This window comes from Hyperolius riggenbachi, chromosome 10, assembly GCF_040937935.1.
Source record: "Hyperolius riggenbachi isolate aHypRig1 chromosome 10, aHypRig1.pri, whole genome shotgun sequence".
In the NCBI taxonomy this organism is placed as follows: Eukaryota; Metazoa; Chordata; class Amphibia; order Anura; family Hyperoliidae; genus Hyperolius; species Hyperolius riggenbachi.
The window spans coordinates 26,543,583-26,563,303 of NC_090655.1; the positions used below are offsets into that span (position 1 = coordinate 26,543,583).

At 49.2% G+C, this 19,721-nt stretch overlaps 1 protein-coding gene across 1 annotated transcript in view; it reads right to left on the bottom strand.

Moving 5' to 3' along the window:
- Positions 1-19,721, bottom strand: part of LOC137536627 (uncharacterized) — a 163,920-nt gene that overhangs the window by 32,166 nt on the left and 112,033 nt on the right. Inside the window, exon 25 of the mRNA XM_068258878.1 lies at positions 3,794-3,872. Within this exon, the coding sequence (XP_068114979.1) occupies positions 3,794-3,872 (79 nt within the window). The remainder of the gene's footprint in view (positions 1-3,793; positions 3,873-19,721) is intronic.

The window sequence follows — 19,721 nt, forward strand, 5'->3', positions numbered from 1 at the left end:
CAGAAATCTCTTATATATGTTACGGCCAGAACCCGAAGTTTGGCCAGAACTAGAAGTGGCCGGCCAATGTGCGAACTGGCCGCTGCGCTGCGGCCAATGCGAGAAATGCAACAATTCCTGTAAGGTTAATGTTATGTTGTGGCCGCAGCGCAGCGGGCAAATGTATCACATCTTACTTTATTCAATGAAATTAAGCCGCCCGGCTTTTTCTCTGCCTCTCTCTCTCCTCCCCCCGCCTCTCTCTCCCCCCCCCCCCCCCCCCCCGCCTCTCTCTCCCCTTCTCTTATGGCCAGCCGGAGGAGACACGCGTGTCCCCGGGAGTCGTTCCTCGCGGCAGGAGAGCAGAGCGGGGAGGCTGCAGACATTGCTTCTGCCAGCACCCGCTCTGCAAGAACGGCAGGATTCCCTGCCGCGACGAACGACTCTGGAGGGACACGCGTGTCCCCTCCGGCTGGCCATAAGAGAAGGGGAGAGAGAGGCGGGGGGAGGAGAGAGAGAGGCAGAGGAAAAAGCCGGGCGGCTTAATTTCATTGAATAAAGTAAGATGTGATACATTTGCCCGCTGCTCTGCGGCCACAACATAACATTAACCTTACAGGAATTGTTGCATTTCTCGCATTGGCCGCAGCGCAGCAGCCAGTTCGCACATTGGCCGGCCAGAACCCGAAGTGGCCGGCCACTTCTAGTTCTGGCCAAACTTCGGGTTCTGGCCGTAACATATATACTAAATAACATCTATGCTGTAAGAATAAAGCCTGATGTGTAGCCGTATCACTAATAGAGATGGTCAATGAGATGGAAATAATTCTGCATTGATGCTGATTTATGCAAATGTATGCACTCCCTTTGCTGATGAAATCAAATAATTTGATATGTTGTTAAAATTTGGTTTGGTGGCTACAAATTAAAGGGTACCTGAGACAGATGAAAAGTAAAGTTTTATACATACCTGGGGCTTCCTCCAGCCCCCTTCAGGCTAATCAGTCCCTCGCTGTCCTCCACCACCCGGATCTTCTGCTATGAGTCCTGGTAATTCAGCCAGTCAGCGCTTTCCGGCCGCATGCCGCTCCCACAGCCAGGAACATTCTGCACCTGTGCAATAGTGCTGCACAGGTGTAGTATGCTCCTGGCGGCGGAGTGTGTGCATGCGCACTACGCCCGACTGGCTCAAGTACCTGGACTCATAGCAGAAGATCCAGGTGGTGGAGGAGGACAACGAGGGACTGATTATCCTGAAGGCGGCTGGAGGAAGCCCCAGGTATGTATAAAACTTTAATTTCATCTGTCTCAGGTTTACTTTGTTACACAGTAGTAATATACTCTACATATGCACTCCCCACAGAGCTGCAGGGAATCCACTGAGAATGCTGAGAACATTGAACACAGAGGTGTTGTCTGTTTACAATCTCCTCATTCCCCTGCAGAGTACCTGCACATCATTCTTACATATACCCACACTTACATTGCCTAGGGCCTGATAGATGTTATTTGTTCCCGGTTTGTACCTTTTACAAGTACTCTTACCAAGGACTAGTTTTAGTCTAAAGGGAATAAATATAGTAGTCTATATATCCTTCTCACTTCAGTTGTCTTGTAAAATTCCTAAGCGTTGGCAGTTAAGAGACGAATTTCATGTTACATACTTTTAATCAACAAAATTGTAATATGCAAATTAGAGGAGTCGGAGTCGAGGAGTCGGAGTCGGTGGAATCCTAAACTGAGGAGTCGGAGTCGGTGGATTTTTGGACCGACTCCACAGCCCTGGTTTTGAGGGCCTTTTTGAAGGTGTTGAAGGAGGGGGCCGTCCTAATGGGTGGAGGTAGGGAGTTCCACAGTGTTGGAGCGGCTCTTGGAGGCGTGCATGGGACTGGGTGATGCGTGGGGAGGTCAGGTGAAGTTCATTGGAGGAGCGGAGTGAGCGGCTTGGTGTGTACCTCTGAGTAAGATCGGAAATGTAGGTTGGGCGGGTTTTGTGGATGGATTTGTAGGTCAGACACAATATCTTGAATCTGATTCTGGACTGGCCCCTGCTGGCTCTGCTTTTCTGTTCTGTATGGCAGCATCACAGAGAGCTGTTATGAGATGGGAGGAGCTGCTGGTGCCAAGAAGGAGCTATGCCTCTGTGTCTACTAATGTAAGGGTATATTGAAAAACGTTTTTTTTTTAATCTATATTTGTTAGTCACAGGGCCGGCGCTACCATTAAGGCAAAGGAGGCAGCTGCCCCAGGGCCCCAGAGCTTGTAGGGGCCCCTCAGTGGCTACAAGAGGAAAAAAAACATTTTCAAATCGGCCTTATAGTTTTTGAGAAAATCGATTTTAAAGTTTCAAAGGAAAAAAAAATACACATTTAAAAACCTGCCGACTTTAATGGTTAATAGCAAATTCACCTTAAATGCTAGAAACCCTAAATTTGCAGGATATGTTAAGGAGATCATTAGGAATAAGAGGAAATTTTTTTTTTCAAAAAGACCTTATAGTTTTTGAGAAAATAGATTTTAAAGTTTCGAAGGAAAAAAGTATACTTTTAAATGCGGTAAATGTCACTTTTAGTAGCAAACCTAACGGTAGTGTAATTTTACCTGCATCAAACGAAAGCGCAATAAATTTCCTGACGGGGTTTCCAGGGGGTCTATAGGCAGCCGCAGCGCTTTGGCCAGGGATCGCTATACAGCCGCAATATGGCTGTATGAAGATCCCTGGCATTTTTTCCTATTTTCCCAATTTTTTTTTTATGTTTAGAGTGTGGGAATTTTTTTTTTTTTTTTTAATTATGTGGGGTCCCCCCTCCTGAAACTTTGGATAGCCAGAATGTGGAGCTCCGACCGATTGGGACTTCACACCCTATTATACCAGCTGCAAAAAAGGTCCCCTAATGCCGATTTTTGTTCCGGTGTATATGTTGGGGGGGCCCCCCAGGTTTATTTTGCCCTGGGACCCCATTGTTGCTTAAACCGGCCCTGGTTAGTCATAAGAGGTTTTTAGAAATGGTGATTTCATTTTGCACACAGCCCACTAAATAATATGCTTTTCTGATGAACTGTGTTTTGCATGGAGCACAAAAAAACGGCACACCAGAGCAGCAAATATACCAGGTTTAGTATTTATTTTGTAATATCTATCGGAGGATATGTTTATTTTGAGCCAAAGCGTTCATCTCTGGTTTCCTTTAACCCTGTATCAACTTGGAATCTCTTTGCATTTCCTTGATCGTTGCTTTTTATAAACAATCAAAGTTTATGGTCACTTTAATTTCCTTAATTACGGCCAATCTTGGTAGCAGCTCAGTACCAGTATGTTTTTGAGATGAGACAGAAAGATGGAGCTGGAAACTCAGCTACTGAGAGGCCACCAGGGAGCAGAGCCGTGACAAGGTCCTCCAGCAACCAAGGCTGAGACGCCAAAGTGCGCCCCTCCATCTCTGCCACCCCAGCCGTCACACACTGATTGCCATTACACTAAGAGGCCCCTCCCCCATCCCTCCCCTCCCAGCCGTCACACACTGATTGCCATTACACTAAGAGGCCCCTCCCCCATCCCTCCCACCCCAGCCATCACACACTGATTTCTATTAGACTAAGAGGCGCCCCAGGGCTCCCAACACCTTAATCTCTAGTTATCTGGCTTGCAGTCGCTGCCATGTATCCCCTTTCCTTATTTCTCTCTGCTTCAAATACAACAAGGAATGATAGATGAGTGAGTTGTGCGCCCCCTCCTACACTGCGCCCCGAGACTGGAGCCTCTCTCGCCTCTGCCTCGGCCCGGCCCTGGAGGCCACTGTAGCACTATACTTACCATGTATTCCCTTCTTCGTCGCTCTCAAATGCACTGTATGACCCATCCACACGTTTGTACTTAAGCTGTCTCTGGTAACCTAGTGGACACAAGAGAGCACAATTACAAAACAGTCAATACAACATAAATGGAAACCAAAATGTAAAGTGTTATGAAACTCAGCATTTTGTCTTTGCACCAAAAGATTATTTACAGCCTTAAACCTACTATCACAAAAAAAAAAAAAAAAAAAAAAAAAAAATGGAACAGAACAGCATCCAAACAGTTAAACACAGCACTTTGCTCTTCAGTGGAACACTCCTTGCTTCAGTGGGCAGCTTCTGGCCGCATCCAAAGAGGTGACAACATTGCCGTTTTTTGTTTTTTTTACTAATTGTATCTAAGAAAGGAATGTACATATTAGCAAAATGCTGAAACTGAACTCTCTCTGCTTCTAGTATGTGTGCAGTTGAGAAGTGATCTCTAAATAGTTTTTAATATATAAGTACAGCAGCTATGCAATAAAATTCAATAGCAGCTTTCAGAGCAGATAAACTGTACTTTGGGAACTTGTAATTTGTAAACAGAAAATATGATTTGGGCACAAAAGCAAATAGGATTAATGTATGGGTAATAAAAAGTAGAAAAACACATTTTTATTGAATGTTATGTCAGAGTTTATGATGATCATGGGTACATATAGTACTTATTCCGATTAGAACTTATCTGTGTTCCCTTTATATTTATTTATTCATTTTCTGTAGTTTATTGCCGTTCAGGTTTGCTTCACAAAAGAATTGTGAGTATATACTGTATTTTATGGCCTATAAGACTCTCCTGCCCATATGACACACCCAGGTTTAGAGGACGAAAACCAGGGGAAAAAATATATATACTAAACCTGGTGCATCCACGGTGAAGGGGCATTTTGTGGATTATGCCCCCTTTGTACCTCATGCCTCCTTGTACCTCTTGTGCCTCCCCTGCCCTCCTCTGCCCCCCTTGTGTCCTCCGGTATCCCTCATGTGTCAGGCTCTGTCCTCCTCTATGCCTCTTTGTGTCCTCCTTGTGTCCTCCTCTGCATGGGCACAGTACAGGGAGTCCCCGACACTGCGGTGGGTTGGAGGTTCGTATTGGCAGGCGTTCACAAGTCAAGAACTCCCTGCATGTGGCCTGTATGACGCAGTGACCCCCCCCCCCCCCCCCACACACACACACACACACACACACACACTTTTGGGGGAGAAAAAGTGTGTCTTATGGTCCAAAAAATACAGTACTTGTTTTCAAAACAACATATAATAAACTTGTGTCTACTCAGTTACTATTGGCAGCTCAAGTACAAATGTTGGGATGGGTCATACGCACCATTTGAGGGCGATGAAGAAGGAAATACTTTTTTTTTTGAGGGGAATTAGATCGACTGTGACAATTTACAAAAGGATCTCAACAGCTTGGCTACAGGGCAGACAGGTGGCGGATGAAATGTAATGCAGATAAATGTAAGGTCATGCACCTTGGATGTGCCAATGGTAGAGCAACATATAAGACGAATGACTTATAGCTGGGATCATTAGACTTAGAGAAGGACTTGGGCATACTGGTTGATAAAAGTTAACCACTTGCCGACCGCCCACAGCCCATGGGTGGCGGCAAAGTGGATAGCTAAAGGACCGCAATACGCCTTAGGGCGTTGCTGTAAGGCTTGGTGGTGTATTCTCCACAGTCAGCATGCAACGCATGAGCTGGCGTGGAGGAGGTACACACACTAGCACAAGGAAACAGGCTATCCCTAGTATAGTGGAGGGGAGGACTGACTCCAATAGGAGATTGTGGCGCACAGAGTCGGTGCAGATCTGACAGCCACAAACAATGCTTTCGCTATAACGTCTCAGCGCAAAGTAGCGCTGAGCGCATAAACCAGAACTGAGGAGATCAGGACAGGTAGACAGAATGAACGCTTGCTTAACTAGCCACTACTTAGTGACAGCAAGCGTCCACAATAACACAGACTGGAATGAGGCAGCCAATGCGTTGCGGCGATGGCGTGCCTCACAAAGACAGGACAGGATAGTCAGGAAATAGCAGGATCAAGATAGATGAACGTAACACAGACAAATATACAATAAGTATGATTTCCTAGCGTATTACAATTACAGCTATCAATGAAACTACGTCTGACTAACATATGTATATATCGGCAATGAACCGATATATGACATAAGCAGGAACGCTGACTAGGACTGGAGTAATACAGGGAACAGGACTCAGAAGGATTCGCTATCTCTTCGCAGAGATGAACGCAATCCACAAACAGTAACAGAACAGGATTCAGAAGGATTCGTTATCTCTTCGCAGAGATGAACGCAATCCACAAACAGAACCAGGAGCAGGGTAACTACCTCAGCACGGGTGGTCACGGTACGCGCAACCTACCAAAACGTGCTGGAAAGCTGACTAACTGCACACAGGATATAAACAGTTCGTGTACGTATACATCAGCGACACTGATGTATCAACGTAACACAAATACAAGGAAAATAATAAACGTGCTGGTATGCATATATATTGGCAATGAACCAATATATGATGCAAAGACCAGCAAAGTATCTTTAGAACAAGAAACACGATCGGGGGCTGAAGCGACAGCAAAGCAGGCTTAAACTGAAGCTATGAAAACCCAAGGAAACCCTGCAGGAAGCAGATCTTTATACTGAGGTCATCCAATGGGAGCAGACATGCAGACTCCCACACAGGTGAATGATAATCAGTCACAAGCTGACAGCAGGGAAAGACAGACAAAGCTATGCAGCTTGCATGGAAATAGATCAGAACTGCCTGAGCTGCAGCACTACTACTTCCAGCAACAGCTGCTGCAGCAGCGATCATCACAGTTGCGTCCTATTTACATGCCGGGGGAGCGATCGCGTCATTGATGACGCGCGCTTCCCCCGGCAACTGACTCCGCCCACCCGCCGTAACATCCCGCCGGCCATACGGAAGCGCCGGCGGGATGTTAACCCCGCGATCGCCGCTACAAAGTGTATAATACACTTTGTAATGTATACAAAGTGTATTATACAAGCTGCCTCCTGCCCTGGTGTTCCCAGTGTCCGAGGGACCACCAGGGCAGGCTGCAGCCACCCTAGTCTGCACCCAAACACACTGATCTGCCCCACCCGCCCCCTGATCGCCCACAGCACCCCTCAGACCCCCCCCCTGCCCACCCCCCAGACCACTGTTTGCACCCAATCACCCCCCTAATAACCCATCAATCACTCCCTGTCACTATCTGTCAACGCTATTTTTTTTTATTCCCCCCCCCCCTGCCCCCTGCCCCCTCCTGATCACCCCCCACCCCTCAGATTCTCCCCAGACCCCCCCCCCCCTGTGTACTGTATGCATCTGTCCCCCCCTGATCACCTGTCAATCACCTGTCAATCACCCATCAATCACCCATCAATCACCCCCTGTCACTGCCACCCAACAATCAGCCCCTAACCTGCCCCTTGCGGGCAATCTGATCACCCACCCACACCAATAGATCGCCCGCAGATCCGACATCAGATCACCTCCCAAATCCATTGTTTACATCTATTCTCTCCTCTAAACACCCACTAATTACCCATCAATCACCCCCTATCACCACCTGTCACTGTTACCTATCAGATCAGACCCTAATCTGCCCCTTGCGGGCACCCAATCACCCGCCCACACGCTCAGATTGCCCTCAGCCCCCCCTATCAATTCGCTAGTGCATTAATTACATCTGTTCTTCCCTGTAATAACCCACTGATCACCTGTCAATCACCTGCCAATCACCTATCACCCATCAATCAGCCCCTGTCACTGCCACCCATCAATCACCCCCTGTCACTGCCACCCATCAATCAGTCCCTAACCTGCCCCTTGCGGGCAATCTGATCACCCACCCACACCATCCGATCGCCTGCAGACCCGCAGTCAGATCACCTCCCAAGTGCATTGCATCAGTTCTCTCCTCTAAACACCCACTAATTACCCATCAATCACCCCCTGTCACTGCTACCCATCAGATTAGACCCCCATCTGCCCCTAGGGCACCCAATCACCCGCCCACACCCTCAGACCCCAGCCCTGATCACCTCGCCAGTGCATTACTTGCATCTATTCCCCCCTCTAATCACACCTTGAGACACCCATCAATCACCTCCTGTCACTACCTGTCACCCCCTAGCACACCTACCCATCAGATCAGGCCCTAATTTGCCCCGCGTGGGCTCCTGATCACTCGGCCAAACCCTCAGATCCCCCTCAGACCCCCTTCCGATCACCTCCCCAGTGCATTGAGTGCATCTATTTTCCCCTCTAATCACCCCCTGAGACACCCATCAATCACCTCCTGTCACCCCCCTAGCACTCCTATCCATCAGATCAGGCCCAATACAACCTTTCATCTAAAAGGCCACCCTGCTTATGACCGGTTCCACAAAATTCGGCCCCTCATAGACCACCTGTCATCAAAATTTGCAGATGCTTATACCCCTGAACAGTCATTTTGAGACATTTGGTTTCCAGACTACTCACGGTTTTGGGCCCGTAAAATGCCAGGGCGGTATAGGAACCCCACAAGTGACCCCATTTTAGAAAAAAAGACACCCCAAGGTATTATGTTAGGTGTATGACGAGTTCATAGAAGATTTTATTGTTTGTCAAAAGTTAGCGGAAATTGATTTTTATTGTTTTTTTTTCACAAAGTGTCATTTTTCACTAACTTGTGACAAAAAATAAAATCTTCTATGACCTCGCCATACACCTAACTAGTGATGCTCGGATACCCCTTTTTATTATTCGAGTTTGGTCGAATTCGAATAGTAAATTATTCGAATTCAGTCGAATATTCGAGTCGAATATTTTTTACTATTCGATTCGACCTCGGACTTCGAGCTCACTATTCGAGTCGGTATTCGAGCTCATTATTCGAGCTGACTATTCGAATTGGCCTTAAATAGCTTCCAACACTTGTTTTGAGGGTGAATGATGCAAGAAACATCTTTTTTTCCAAGTAACAACAGCAAGTGATTATGTGGGGATGTTCCTTAAAAAAAAAAAGGTGGAAAGAGAAGTTGTGTCCAGAATTTTGTTCAGTACTGTATATACTACTTCTTCTTCTTCTTCTTCTTCTTCTTTTTTATCTTCTATATCTTCTTCTTCTTCTTCTATATCTTCTTCTTCTATATCTTCTTCTATATCTTCTTCTTCTTCTTCTATATTGTCTTCTTCATCTTCTTCTTCTTCTTCATCTTCTTCATCATCATCTTCTTCTTCTTCATCATCATCTTCTTCTTCATCTTCTTCTTCATCTTCTTCTTCTTCATCTTCATCTTCTTTTTCTTCTTCTTCTTCATCTTCTTCATCTTCTTCTTCATCTTCTTCTTCTACATCTTCTTCATCTTCTTCATCTTCTTCTTCTTCATCTTCTTCATCTTCTTCTACATCTTCTTCTTCATCTTCTTCATCTTCTTCATCATCATCATCTTCTTCTTCATCATCATCTTCTTCTTCATCTTCTTCTTCATCTTCTTCTTCTTCTTCTTCATCTTCATCTTCTTTTTCTTCTTCTTCTTCATCTTCTTCATCTTCTTCATCTTCTTCTTCATCTTCTTCTTCTACATCTTCTTCATCTTCTTCATCTTCTTCTTCTTCATCTTCTTCATCTTCTTCTTCTACATCTTCTTTTTCATCTTCTTCATCTTCTTCTTCTACATCTTCTTCTTCTTCATCTTCTTCTTCTTCTTCTCCTTCTCCTTCTCCTTCTCCTTCTCCTCCTCCTCCTCCTGCTCCTCCTCCTCCTCCTTCTTCTTCTTCTTCTTCTTCTTCTTCTTTTTCTATATCGTCTTCTTCTTCTTCACTTATTTCTCTTTTATATTTTTTTTTTAAAGAAATGCAGCTATTTTTGAGCGTAATAAATAGCTGGTGGCGCACGCATGTTGGAAGCGCCATTGTATGTGCTACCTGGCAGTGGAAACACACAGACAGCAGGAGGTAAATTCAGCAGCAGCAGGAGGAGGCGGATGATTGTGTGGCAGCAGGCAGTCAATGAGGCAGGCAGCGAGACATAATAGGCTGTGTGGTACCTAGCGGTGGTACCAGGCCGTAAATACACAGCATGAGGTTCCAGACAGCGGTCGTGAAGCCCACATCATGTCCAATACACAACTGGGACAACACAGTTTTCAACCCGGACACCTCTAAAAATAATATCACACAGTATTAATAAAAAGTATATATAATTTTTTTGTTTTTTTAAAGAAATGCAGCTATTTTTGAGCGTAACAAATAGCTGGTGGCGCACGCATGTTGGAAGCGCCATTGTATGTGCTCCCTGGCAGTGGAAACACACAGACAGCAGGAGGTAAATTCAGCAGCAGGAGGAGGAGGATGAGTGTGTGGCAGCAGGCAGTCAATGAGGCAGGCAGCGTGACATAATAGCCCTGGTACCTAGCGGTGATACCAGGGCGTAAATAAACACAACAGGAGGTCCCAGACAGCGGTCGTGCAGCCCACATTGTGTCCAATACACAACTGGGACAACACAGTTTTCAACCCGGGCACCTCAGAAAAATTAAACCTTTTTTTTTTTTATGGTTTTTTGGTTTTGTTTGTAAAACAAATTACACAGATATATAGCTATTGTTTGACGTAATAGCTGGTGGCATAGTGGCAGCAGAAGGTAAATCTGTTTACCCTGGCGTTGGGAAACACAGACAGACAGCAGCAGCAGCAGGAGGAATGGAGGAGTAATTATGTGAGCAGCTATTGTTTGACGTAATAGCTGGTGGCAGAGTGGCAGCAGAAGGTAATTCTGTGTACCCTGGCAGTGGGAAACACAGACAGACAGCAGCAGCAGCAGGAGGAATGGAGGAGTATTGTGAGTGTGGCAGCAGGCAGGCAGCGTGACATAATAGCCCTGGTACCTAGCGGTGATACCAGGGCGTAAATAAACACAACAGGAGGTCCCAGACAGCGGTCGTGCAGCCCACATTGTGTCCAATACACAACTGGGACAACACAGTTTTCAACCCGGGCACCTCAGAAAAATTAAACCTTTTTTTTTTTAATGGTTTTTTGGTTTTGTTTGTAAAACAAATTACACAGATATATAGCTATTGTTTGACGTAATAGCTGGTGGCATAGTGGCAGCAGAAGGTAAATCTGTGTACCCTGGCGTTGGGAAACACAGACAGACAGCAGCAGCAGCAGGAGGAATGGAGGAGTAATTATGTGAGCAGCTATTGTTTGACGTAATAGCTGGTGGCAGAGTGGCAGCAGAAGGTAATTCTGTGTACCCTGGCAGTGGGAAACACAGACAGACAGCAGCAGCAGCAGGAGGAGGAATGGAGGAGTATTGTGAGTGTGGCAGCAGGCAGGCAGCGTGACATAATAGCCCTGGTACCTAGCGGTGATACCAGGGCGTAAATAAACACAACAGGAGGTCCCAGACAGCGGTCGTGCAGCCCACATTGTGTCCAATACACAACTGGGACAACACCGTTTTCAACCCGGGCACCTCAGAAAAATTAAACCTTTTTTTTTTATGGTTTTTTGGTTTTGTTTGTAAAACAAATTACACAGATATATAGCTATTGTTTGACGTAATAGCTGGTGGCAGAGTGGCAGCAGAAGGTAAATCTGTGTACCCTGACAGTGGGAAACACAGACAGACAGCAGAAGGGCAGTACACAGCAGCCCACTGTAGGTGTAAAATGTGTGGCTGCAGGCGACGTAATAGTCAAAGTGAACCAGGCTGGCTTAGTGAGCAGGAGCCAGGAGGTGGTAAAGGGTGGTAAGGCACATTAACGATGGTTCTTCAGTTCATGTCCCCCTCTCGCCGACAACAGGGGCCAGGAACTCGCCTTCCACCCACGCCTGGTTCATCTTGAGAAACGTCAGTCTGTCCACAGACTTGTGAGACAGACGTGAGCGTTTCTCGGTGACCACGCCACCAGCTGCACTGAAGCAGCGCTCGGACAGCACGCTGGAAGGGGGACAGGACAGCACTTCCAGGGCGTACTGCGCCAGCTCGCTCCAGATCTCCAGGCGCTTGACCCAATACTCCATGGGATCAACAGGGGCATCGCTGTCAAGCCCGCTGTAGGACCCCATGCAGTCAGCCACCATTTGGGTCAGGCGCTGGCTGTGACCGGAGGAGGATGCTGCTGCATGCACCTCCTCTCTAGTCACTGCTGCCGGAGCCTCTACAGTCCTGTAGAGCTCGTTGCTGAGAGACAGCAGGTCTGTGGGGCGCTTGCTGCTGGATGCAGGCACCTGCTGCTGCCTCTGTGCTGGCTGGACAGTGGGGGTGGAAGGCTGGGGGAAGGCTTCCTCCAAGCGCTCAACAAGGGCCTGCTGCAAGCTCCTTATTTGTTGCGCTGGGTCTCCTCCTGCAGGCGGCAGGAACTGGCTCAACTTCCCCTTGAGGCGTGGGTCCAACATCATGCTGATCCAGATCTCCTCCCTCTGCTTCATCTGGATCACTCTGGGGTCCCTGCGCAGGCACGCCAGCATGTGCGCTGCCATTGGGAAGAGGCGGGCCACGTGTGCTGGCACATCGATGGCAGTGCTGCTGTCCTCATCCTCCTCCTCTGCCGCCTCATCCTCTCTCCACCCCCGCACCAACTCAGCTGCGCTGTGCTGATCCCCCTCATCAGCAGCAAGGTCAGGGACCTCCACCAAGTCCTCCTCCCCCTCAGAGGTGGACTGTGCACCTGCTTGCCGCTCCTGCTGGTCCAAGGCTGCCGCTCCCTGTTCCAGCAAAGCATCGAGGGCCCTGTTCAGCAGACAAACCAGGGGCACCCACTCGCAGACCATAGCATGGTCCCTGCTCACCATGTTAGTGGCCTGCAGAAAGGGAGCCAGCACTAAGCACACCTGCTGCATGTGCCTCCAGTCATCATCGGGGACGATGGACGGGATGTTGCTGGTCTTGTCCCTTCTCTGAGTGGCGGAAACAGTGGCCAGGGCAAGGTACTGGTTGACAGCGTGCTTCTGTTCAACCAGACGCTCCAACATCGCCAGGGTGGAGTTCCAGCGAGTCGGAACGTCAAGGATCAGCCGATGGCGTGGCAGCTCCAGCTCCTTTTGCACGTCTTCCAGGCTCGCACAGGCTGCAGCCGAGCGCCGGAAGTGACGCACAACGTTCCTTGCCGTTTCCAGCAGTTCGCCCATCCCCTGGTAGGTGCGCAAGAACTTCTGCACCACCAGGTTCAGCACGTGGGCAAGACAGGGGATGTGGGTCAGGTTTCCCCTGTCTATTGCGGCAACCAGATTGGCCCCATTGTCGGCCACCACCTCTCCGACTCTGAGGCCTCTGGGGGTCAGCCAAATCCTCTCCTGCTCCTGGAGTTTGGCCAACACATGGGTTGCCGTCAGCTTGGTCTTCCCAAGGCTGACCAAGTGCAGCAGCGCTTGGCAGTGGCGGGCCTTCACGCTGCTGCTGAGGCGGGGGGTTTGGCCAGGTGTGCCGGAGGATGGCAGAGGATCGGAGGAACCTGCTGCAGTTCCCCTGACCCTGCGGGGTGGCACCACCCACTGTGTTGCTGCTGCTGCTGTGCCCGCTGCTGCTCTCCCATCCTCACCCCCTTCCACCAAGCTGACCCAGTGGACAGTGAAGGACAGATAGCGGCCTGTCCCGAAGCGGCTGCTCCAGGAGTCCATGGTGACGTGGACCCTTTCACCAACCGCGTGCTCCAGCCCTCGCTCCACATTGGCCATCACAAAGCGGTGCAGTGCAGGAATGGCCTTGCGGGCGAAGAAGTGTCTGCTGGGGAGCTGCCAGTCTGGGGCTGCACAAGCAAGCAGCGCACGCATGTCGCTCCCCTCCTGCATGAGCGTGTACGGCAGGAGTTAGGAGCACATGGCCCGTGCCAGCAAGCCATTCAGCTGCCGCACGCGACGGCTGCTGGGAGGCAGAGCCCTAACCACCCCCTGGAAGGACTCGCTCAAAAGGCTCTGGCGTGGCCTTTTGCTGGCACGGGAATCAGCGGACACAGCAGAGGAGGCCACTGAGGACTGGCTGCCAGAACAGGCCTCAGTGTCGGCGGCAGGAGTTGCAGAGGGGGGAGGAGCAGTGCGTTTCCGCACTCCTGCTGGTGCTGCTGGAGGAGCAGGAGGGCGGGTGGCTGCTGTTGCTGCTGCTGCTGCTGAAGGCTGTGCAGTGATGGGTGTGGTGCCACTGCCAGCACCAGATGCCTTCAGCCTCTGGAACTCCTCATGCTGGTGGAAATGTTTCGCAGCAAGGTGGTTGATGAGCGAGCTGGTGCTGAACTTTAAGGGGTCTGCACCTCTGCTCAACTTCCGCTGACAGTGGTTGCAAGTGGCGTACTTGCTGTACACTGTGGGCATGGTAAAAAAACGCCAGATTGGTGACAAAAACAACCCCCTACGGCATGGAACCGCTGCTGCCTGTCTCCCTGTGGTGGTTGGGGGGGGGGGGCTTGGGTGCGGCTGGTGGTGGTACTGGCAGATGCTGCTGCTGCTGCTGCTGCTGAGCCTGAGACACCAGCAGGCTGTGGGACCTGCCTACTGCTGCCAATGCTTGCAATGATGCGCCTCCTTGCAAGGCCCACAAGCGCATCCTCCTCCTCCTCCTCAGAGCTGCTGATGACGACATCCCCTGGAGCTGGTGGCACCCAGTCTCTGTCTGTCACCGTGTCATCATCATCCTCCCCCTCCTGAAACATGTCCTGCTGGGATGATGACCCCCCAAACTCCTCTCCTGATGCATGGATGGGCTGCTTGACTGTCGCCACAGTCTTGCTGTCCAATCCCTCCTCCCCCAAAGTGCCCATCAGCATCTCCTCCTCAAAATCGCCAACAACAGCAGACAATACCCTGATGGTGCCTGGGGTAAAAAGACTGCTGAGTGACAGGTCGGCGACTGACGGTGAACTGGCCTCCTCCCCAGGCCCTGCTGGGCGGCTGCTGCGAACAGGGGTGGTGGTGGTGGTGGTGAGGGTGGAGGCCTCGGATGCAGAGCTGATGGCGGGCTGCTCATCCTCCGTCATCAGTTGCACCACAGTGTCTGCATCCTTTTCCTCAATGGGACGTTACCGACCCGGCTGGAGGAAAATCGGAGCAGGTGCTACACGCTGCTGCTGCTGTGTCTCTGCAGCGTGAGTTGCAGATGCTCTTGCTGGGCGGCGTCCACAGCCAGTGGCTATAGGAGGAATGTTAGCCACTGACGCTGCTGCTGCGGAACTGTGCATGGTGGCGCGGCCGCGCCCGCGGCTTGCCACAATGCTGCTTCCTCTCCTCCTGATTCCCTTGCTGCCCTTCCCCTTGCCCAAACCGCGCTGGCTGCCACTTCCAGACATCTTCGATGTTTTGGGCGTAAACACAAAAGTTTTTTAAAAGGGCGGGTGAAAAGTGGGGTACTTTAATGGAGTGGGTTGGTGGGCGAGGTGACTGAGTGTCTAGTACAGTAAGTAAGTAGTAACAGTCAGGAAGTACAACTAGCAGTTACAATAATCAGTAGTAATCACAAGGAAATAGAGTGTGTGTACACTACAGACAGTGAGTGCACGCACGCGCAAACACGCGCAGGAGCTAGCCTATGAACAGAGACTGAGTGAGTGTCCCTAGTACAGTAAGTAAGTAGTAACTGTCAGGAAGTACAACTAGAAGTTACAATAATAAGTAGTAATCACAAGGAAATAGAGTGTGTGTACACTACAGACAGTGAGTGCACGCACGCGCAAACACGCGCAGGAGCTAGCCTATGAACAGTGACTGAGTGAGTGTCCCTAGTACAGTAAGTAAGTAGTAACAGTCAGGAAGTACAACTAGCAGTTACAATAATCAGTAGTAATCACAAGGAAATAGAGTGTGTGTACACTACAGACAGTGAGTGCACGCACGCGCAAACACGCGCAGGAGCTAGCCTATGAACAGTGACTGAGTGAGTGTCCCTAGTACAGTAAGTAAGTAGTAACAGTCAGGAAGTACAACTAGTAGTTACAATAATCAGTAGTAATCACAAGGAAATAGAGTGTGTGTACACTACAGCTCCGGCGTACCTACCGGGGATGCGACCCCCTCAGCCGCAGGGGGGCCCAGGGCTGCTCTAGGGCCCGTTCACTGTGCACGGGGGGAGCGCTGCTCTGGACCCCCCAGCAAGGTGCTCAACTGGCCGCAGCGTCTAATAGACGCTGCGCCAGTTCATTCCCCGCTGCCCCGCTCCAGCAGCCTGCATAGTCTCCGGCAGGCAGAGCAGGGCTACGGCAAGATGGCCGCCGAAGAAGCCCTGCACTGGAGACTATTTGTGTCTCCAGTACAGGGCTTCGGGAGCCATCTTGCCATAGCCCTGCACTCTGCCTGTCAGCACGGAAGATGTGCTGCAGGAGGACTCTGGGAGCTGCGCGCCTGATGCCGGGAGAAGAGAAGACTTCTGTCAGGTAAGTGAATTGTTTTTTTTTCACAGGTGCATTTTTTTTCTAGTGTCTGCTGCCTACATTGTGATTTTCAGGTGTCTGCTGCCTACATTGTGATTTTCAGGTGTCTGCTGCCCACATTACGATTTTCAGGTGTAGACTGCTGCCCACATTACGATTTTCAGGTGTAGACTGCTGCCCACATTACGATTTTCAGGTGTAGACTGCTGCCCACATTACGATTTTTAGGTGTAGACTGCTGCCCACATTACGATTTTCAGGTGTCTGCTGCCCACATTACGATTTTCAGGTGTCTGCTGCCCACATTACGATTTTCAGGTGTCTGCTGCCCACATTATGATTTTCAGGTGTCTGCTGCCCACATTGCGATTTTCAGGTGTCTGCTGCCCACATTGCGATTTTCAGGTGTCTGCTGCCCACATTGCGATTTTCAGGTGTCTGCTGCCCACATTGCGATTTTCAGGTGTCTGCTGCCCACATTGCGATTTTCAGGTGTCTGCTGCCCACATTGCGATTTTCAGGTGTCTGCTGCCCACATTGCGATTTTCAGGTGTCTGCTGCCCACATTGCGATTTTCAGGTGTCTGCTGCCCACATTACGATTTTCAGGTGTCTGCTGCCCACATTGCGATTTTCTGGTGTCTGCTGCCCACCTTGCGATTTTCTGGTGTCTGCTGCCCACATTACGATTTTCTGGTGTCTGCTGCACACATTACGATTTTCAGGTGTCTGCTGCCCACATTGCGATTTTCAGGTGTCTGCTGCCCACATTACGATTTTCTGGTCACTGCTGCCCACATTGCGATTTTCTGGTCACTGCTGCCCACATTGCGATTTTCAGGTGTCTGCTGCCCACATTACGATTTTCAGGTGTCTGCTGCCCACATTACAATTTTCAGGTGTCTGCTGCCCACATTACGATTTTCAGGTGTCTGCTGCCCACATTGCGATTTTCTGGTGTCTGCTGCCCACATTGCGATTTTCTGGTGTCTGCTGCCCACATTACGATTTTCTGGTGTCTGCTGCCCACATTGCGATTTTCAGGTGTCTGCTGCCCACATTACGATTTTCTGGTCACTGCTGCCCACATTGCGATTTTCTGGTCACTGCTGCCCACACTGCGATTTTCAGGTGTCTGCTGCCCACATTGCGATTTTCAGGTGTCTGCTGCCCACATTGCGATTTTCTGGTGTCTGCTGCCCACATTGCGATTTTCTGGTGTCTGCTGCCCACATTGCGATTTTCAGGTGTCTGCTGCCCACATTACGATTTTCTGGTGAACACTGCCCACGTTACGATTGTCTGGTGAATGCTGTCCATGTTACAATTTTCTGGTGAACGCTGCCCACATTACGATTTTCTGGTGAACTCTGCCCACATTACGATTCTCTGGTGAATGCTGTCCACGTTACAATTTTCTGGTGACTGCTGCTCACGTTACGATTTTCTGGTGACTGGTGCCCACGTTACGATTTTCTGGTGAACTCTGCCAACATTACGATTTTCTTTTGAACTCTGCCCACATTATGATTTTCTAAAGGCCCACATTACGATTTTCTGGTGAACTCTGCCCACATTACGATTTTCTGGCCCACATTACGATTGTCTGGTAAAATGCTGCCCACTTTACAATTAGTTTACAGTGAAACGCTGCCCCATTACGATTATTTGGCACCTATGGGGGGGGCCCCATCCAAATATTCGCAGGGGGGCCCAGTGATTTCTAGTTACGCCCCTGCACTACAGACAGTGAGTGCACGCACGCGCAAACACGCGCAGGAGCTAGCCTATGAACAGTGACTGAGTGAGTGTCCCTAGTACAGTAAGTAAGTAGTAACAGTCAGGAAGTACAACTAGCAGTTACAATAATCAGTAGTAATCACAAGGAAATAGAGTGTGTGTACACTACAGACAGTGAGTGCACGCACGCGCAAACACGCGCAGGAGCTAGCCTATGAACAGAGACTGAGTGAGTGTCCCTAGTACAGTAAGTAAGTAGTAACAGTCAGGAAGTGCAACTAGAAGTTACAATAATAAGTAGTAATCACAAGGAAATAGTGTGTGTACACTACAGACAGTGAGTGCACGCACGCGCAAACACGCGCAGGAGCTAGCCTATGAACAGTGACTGAGTGAGTGTCCGTAGTACAGTAAGTAAGTAGTAACAGTCAGGAAGTACAACTAGCAGTTACAATAATCAGTAGTAATCACAAGGAAATAGAGTGTGTGCACACTACAGACAGTGAGTGCACGCACGCGCAAACACGCGCAGGAGCTAGCCTATGAACAGTGACTGAGTGAGTGTCCCTAGTACAGTAAGTAAGTAGTAACAGTCAGGAAGTACAACTAGCAGTTACAATAATAAGTAGTAATCAGAAGGAAATAGAGTGTGTGTACACAGACAGTGAGTGCACACACGCGCAAACACGCGCAGGAGCTAGCCTATGAACAGTGACTGAGTGAGTGTCCCTAGTACTTTAAGTAAGTAGTAACAGTCAGGAAGTACAACTAGCAGTTACAATAATCAGTAGTAATCACAAGGAAATAGAGTGTGTGTACACAGACAGTAAGTGCACGCACACGCAGGAGCTAGCCTATGAACAGTGACAGTGAGTGTCCTAGTACAGTTACAGTATATAACTACAATACAAAATACAATCAATCAGTAGTAAAGGACAGCAGAAATACTGGTATAGATGAGAAATAAACAGAGGACAGGAGAGAACAGCTGCCCACACAGGCAGGCCCTGAGGCCTAAAGCTGTAAGCCTGCAGCAGCTGTCTCTCTCTATGTAACACAAAAGCTACTAACTAAAATACAATGTCTATCTAACTAACAACAATATAGGGGTATATAGGAGGTGTATGTGAGCAAAAACGCTAGGTGATTGACCACAATAAAGCTCTTGCTAAGCCAAAGCACAAAGGAGCAGATCTCTCTCTGTACAAAGTCAGGCAAGGACGGAAAAACCGAACATGGCGGCCGCTATTTATAGGGTAGGGGCTGGCCAGGGTCCCCCTCAGTGATTGGCTGCCGTCAGAGGGCCTGGGAGCCCTCTGATTGGCTCTAAGGACATCAATCTGGGCTATGACGCTATTCGAGCTCGGTATTCGAGCTCGAATAGCGCTGTTTGCTCGAATAGCGCGAATAGTGAATGAGCTATTCGAGTTTACTCGAATAGCCCATTCGAATACCTGCAGCTATTCGGAGCTCGAATACCGAGCTCGAATAGCTGAAAAAGAGCTTGAATATTCGAGCTACTCGAATATTCGAGCTCTGCTGAGCACCACTGCACCTAACGGAATACCTTGGGGTGTCTTCTTTCTAAAATGGGGTCACTTGTGGGGTTCCTATACTGCCCTGGCATTTTAGGGGCCCTAAACCGTGAAGAGTAGTCTAGAAAACAAATGCCTCAAAATGACCTGTGAATAGGACGTTGGGCCCCTTAGCGCACCTAGGCTGCAAAAAAAGTGTCACACATGTGGTATCGCCGTACTCAGGAGAAGTAGTATAATGTGT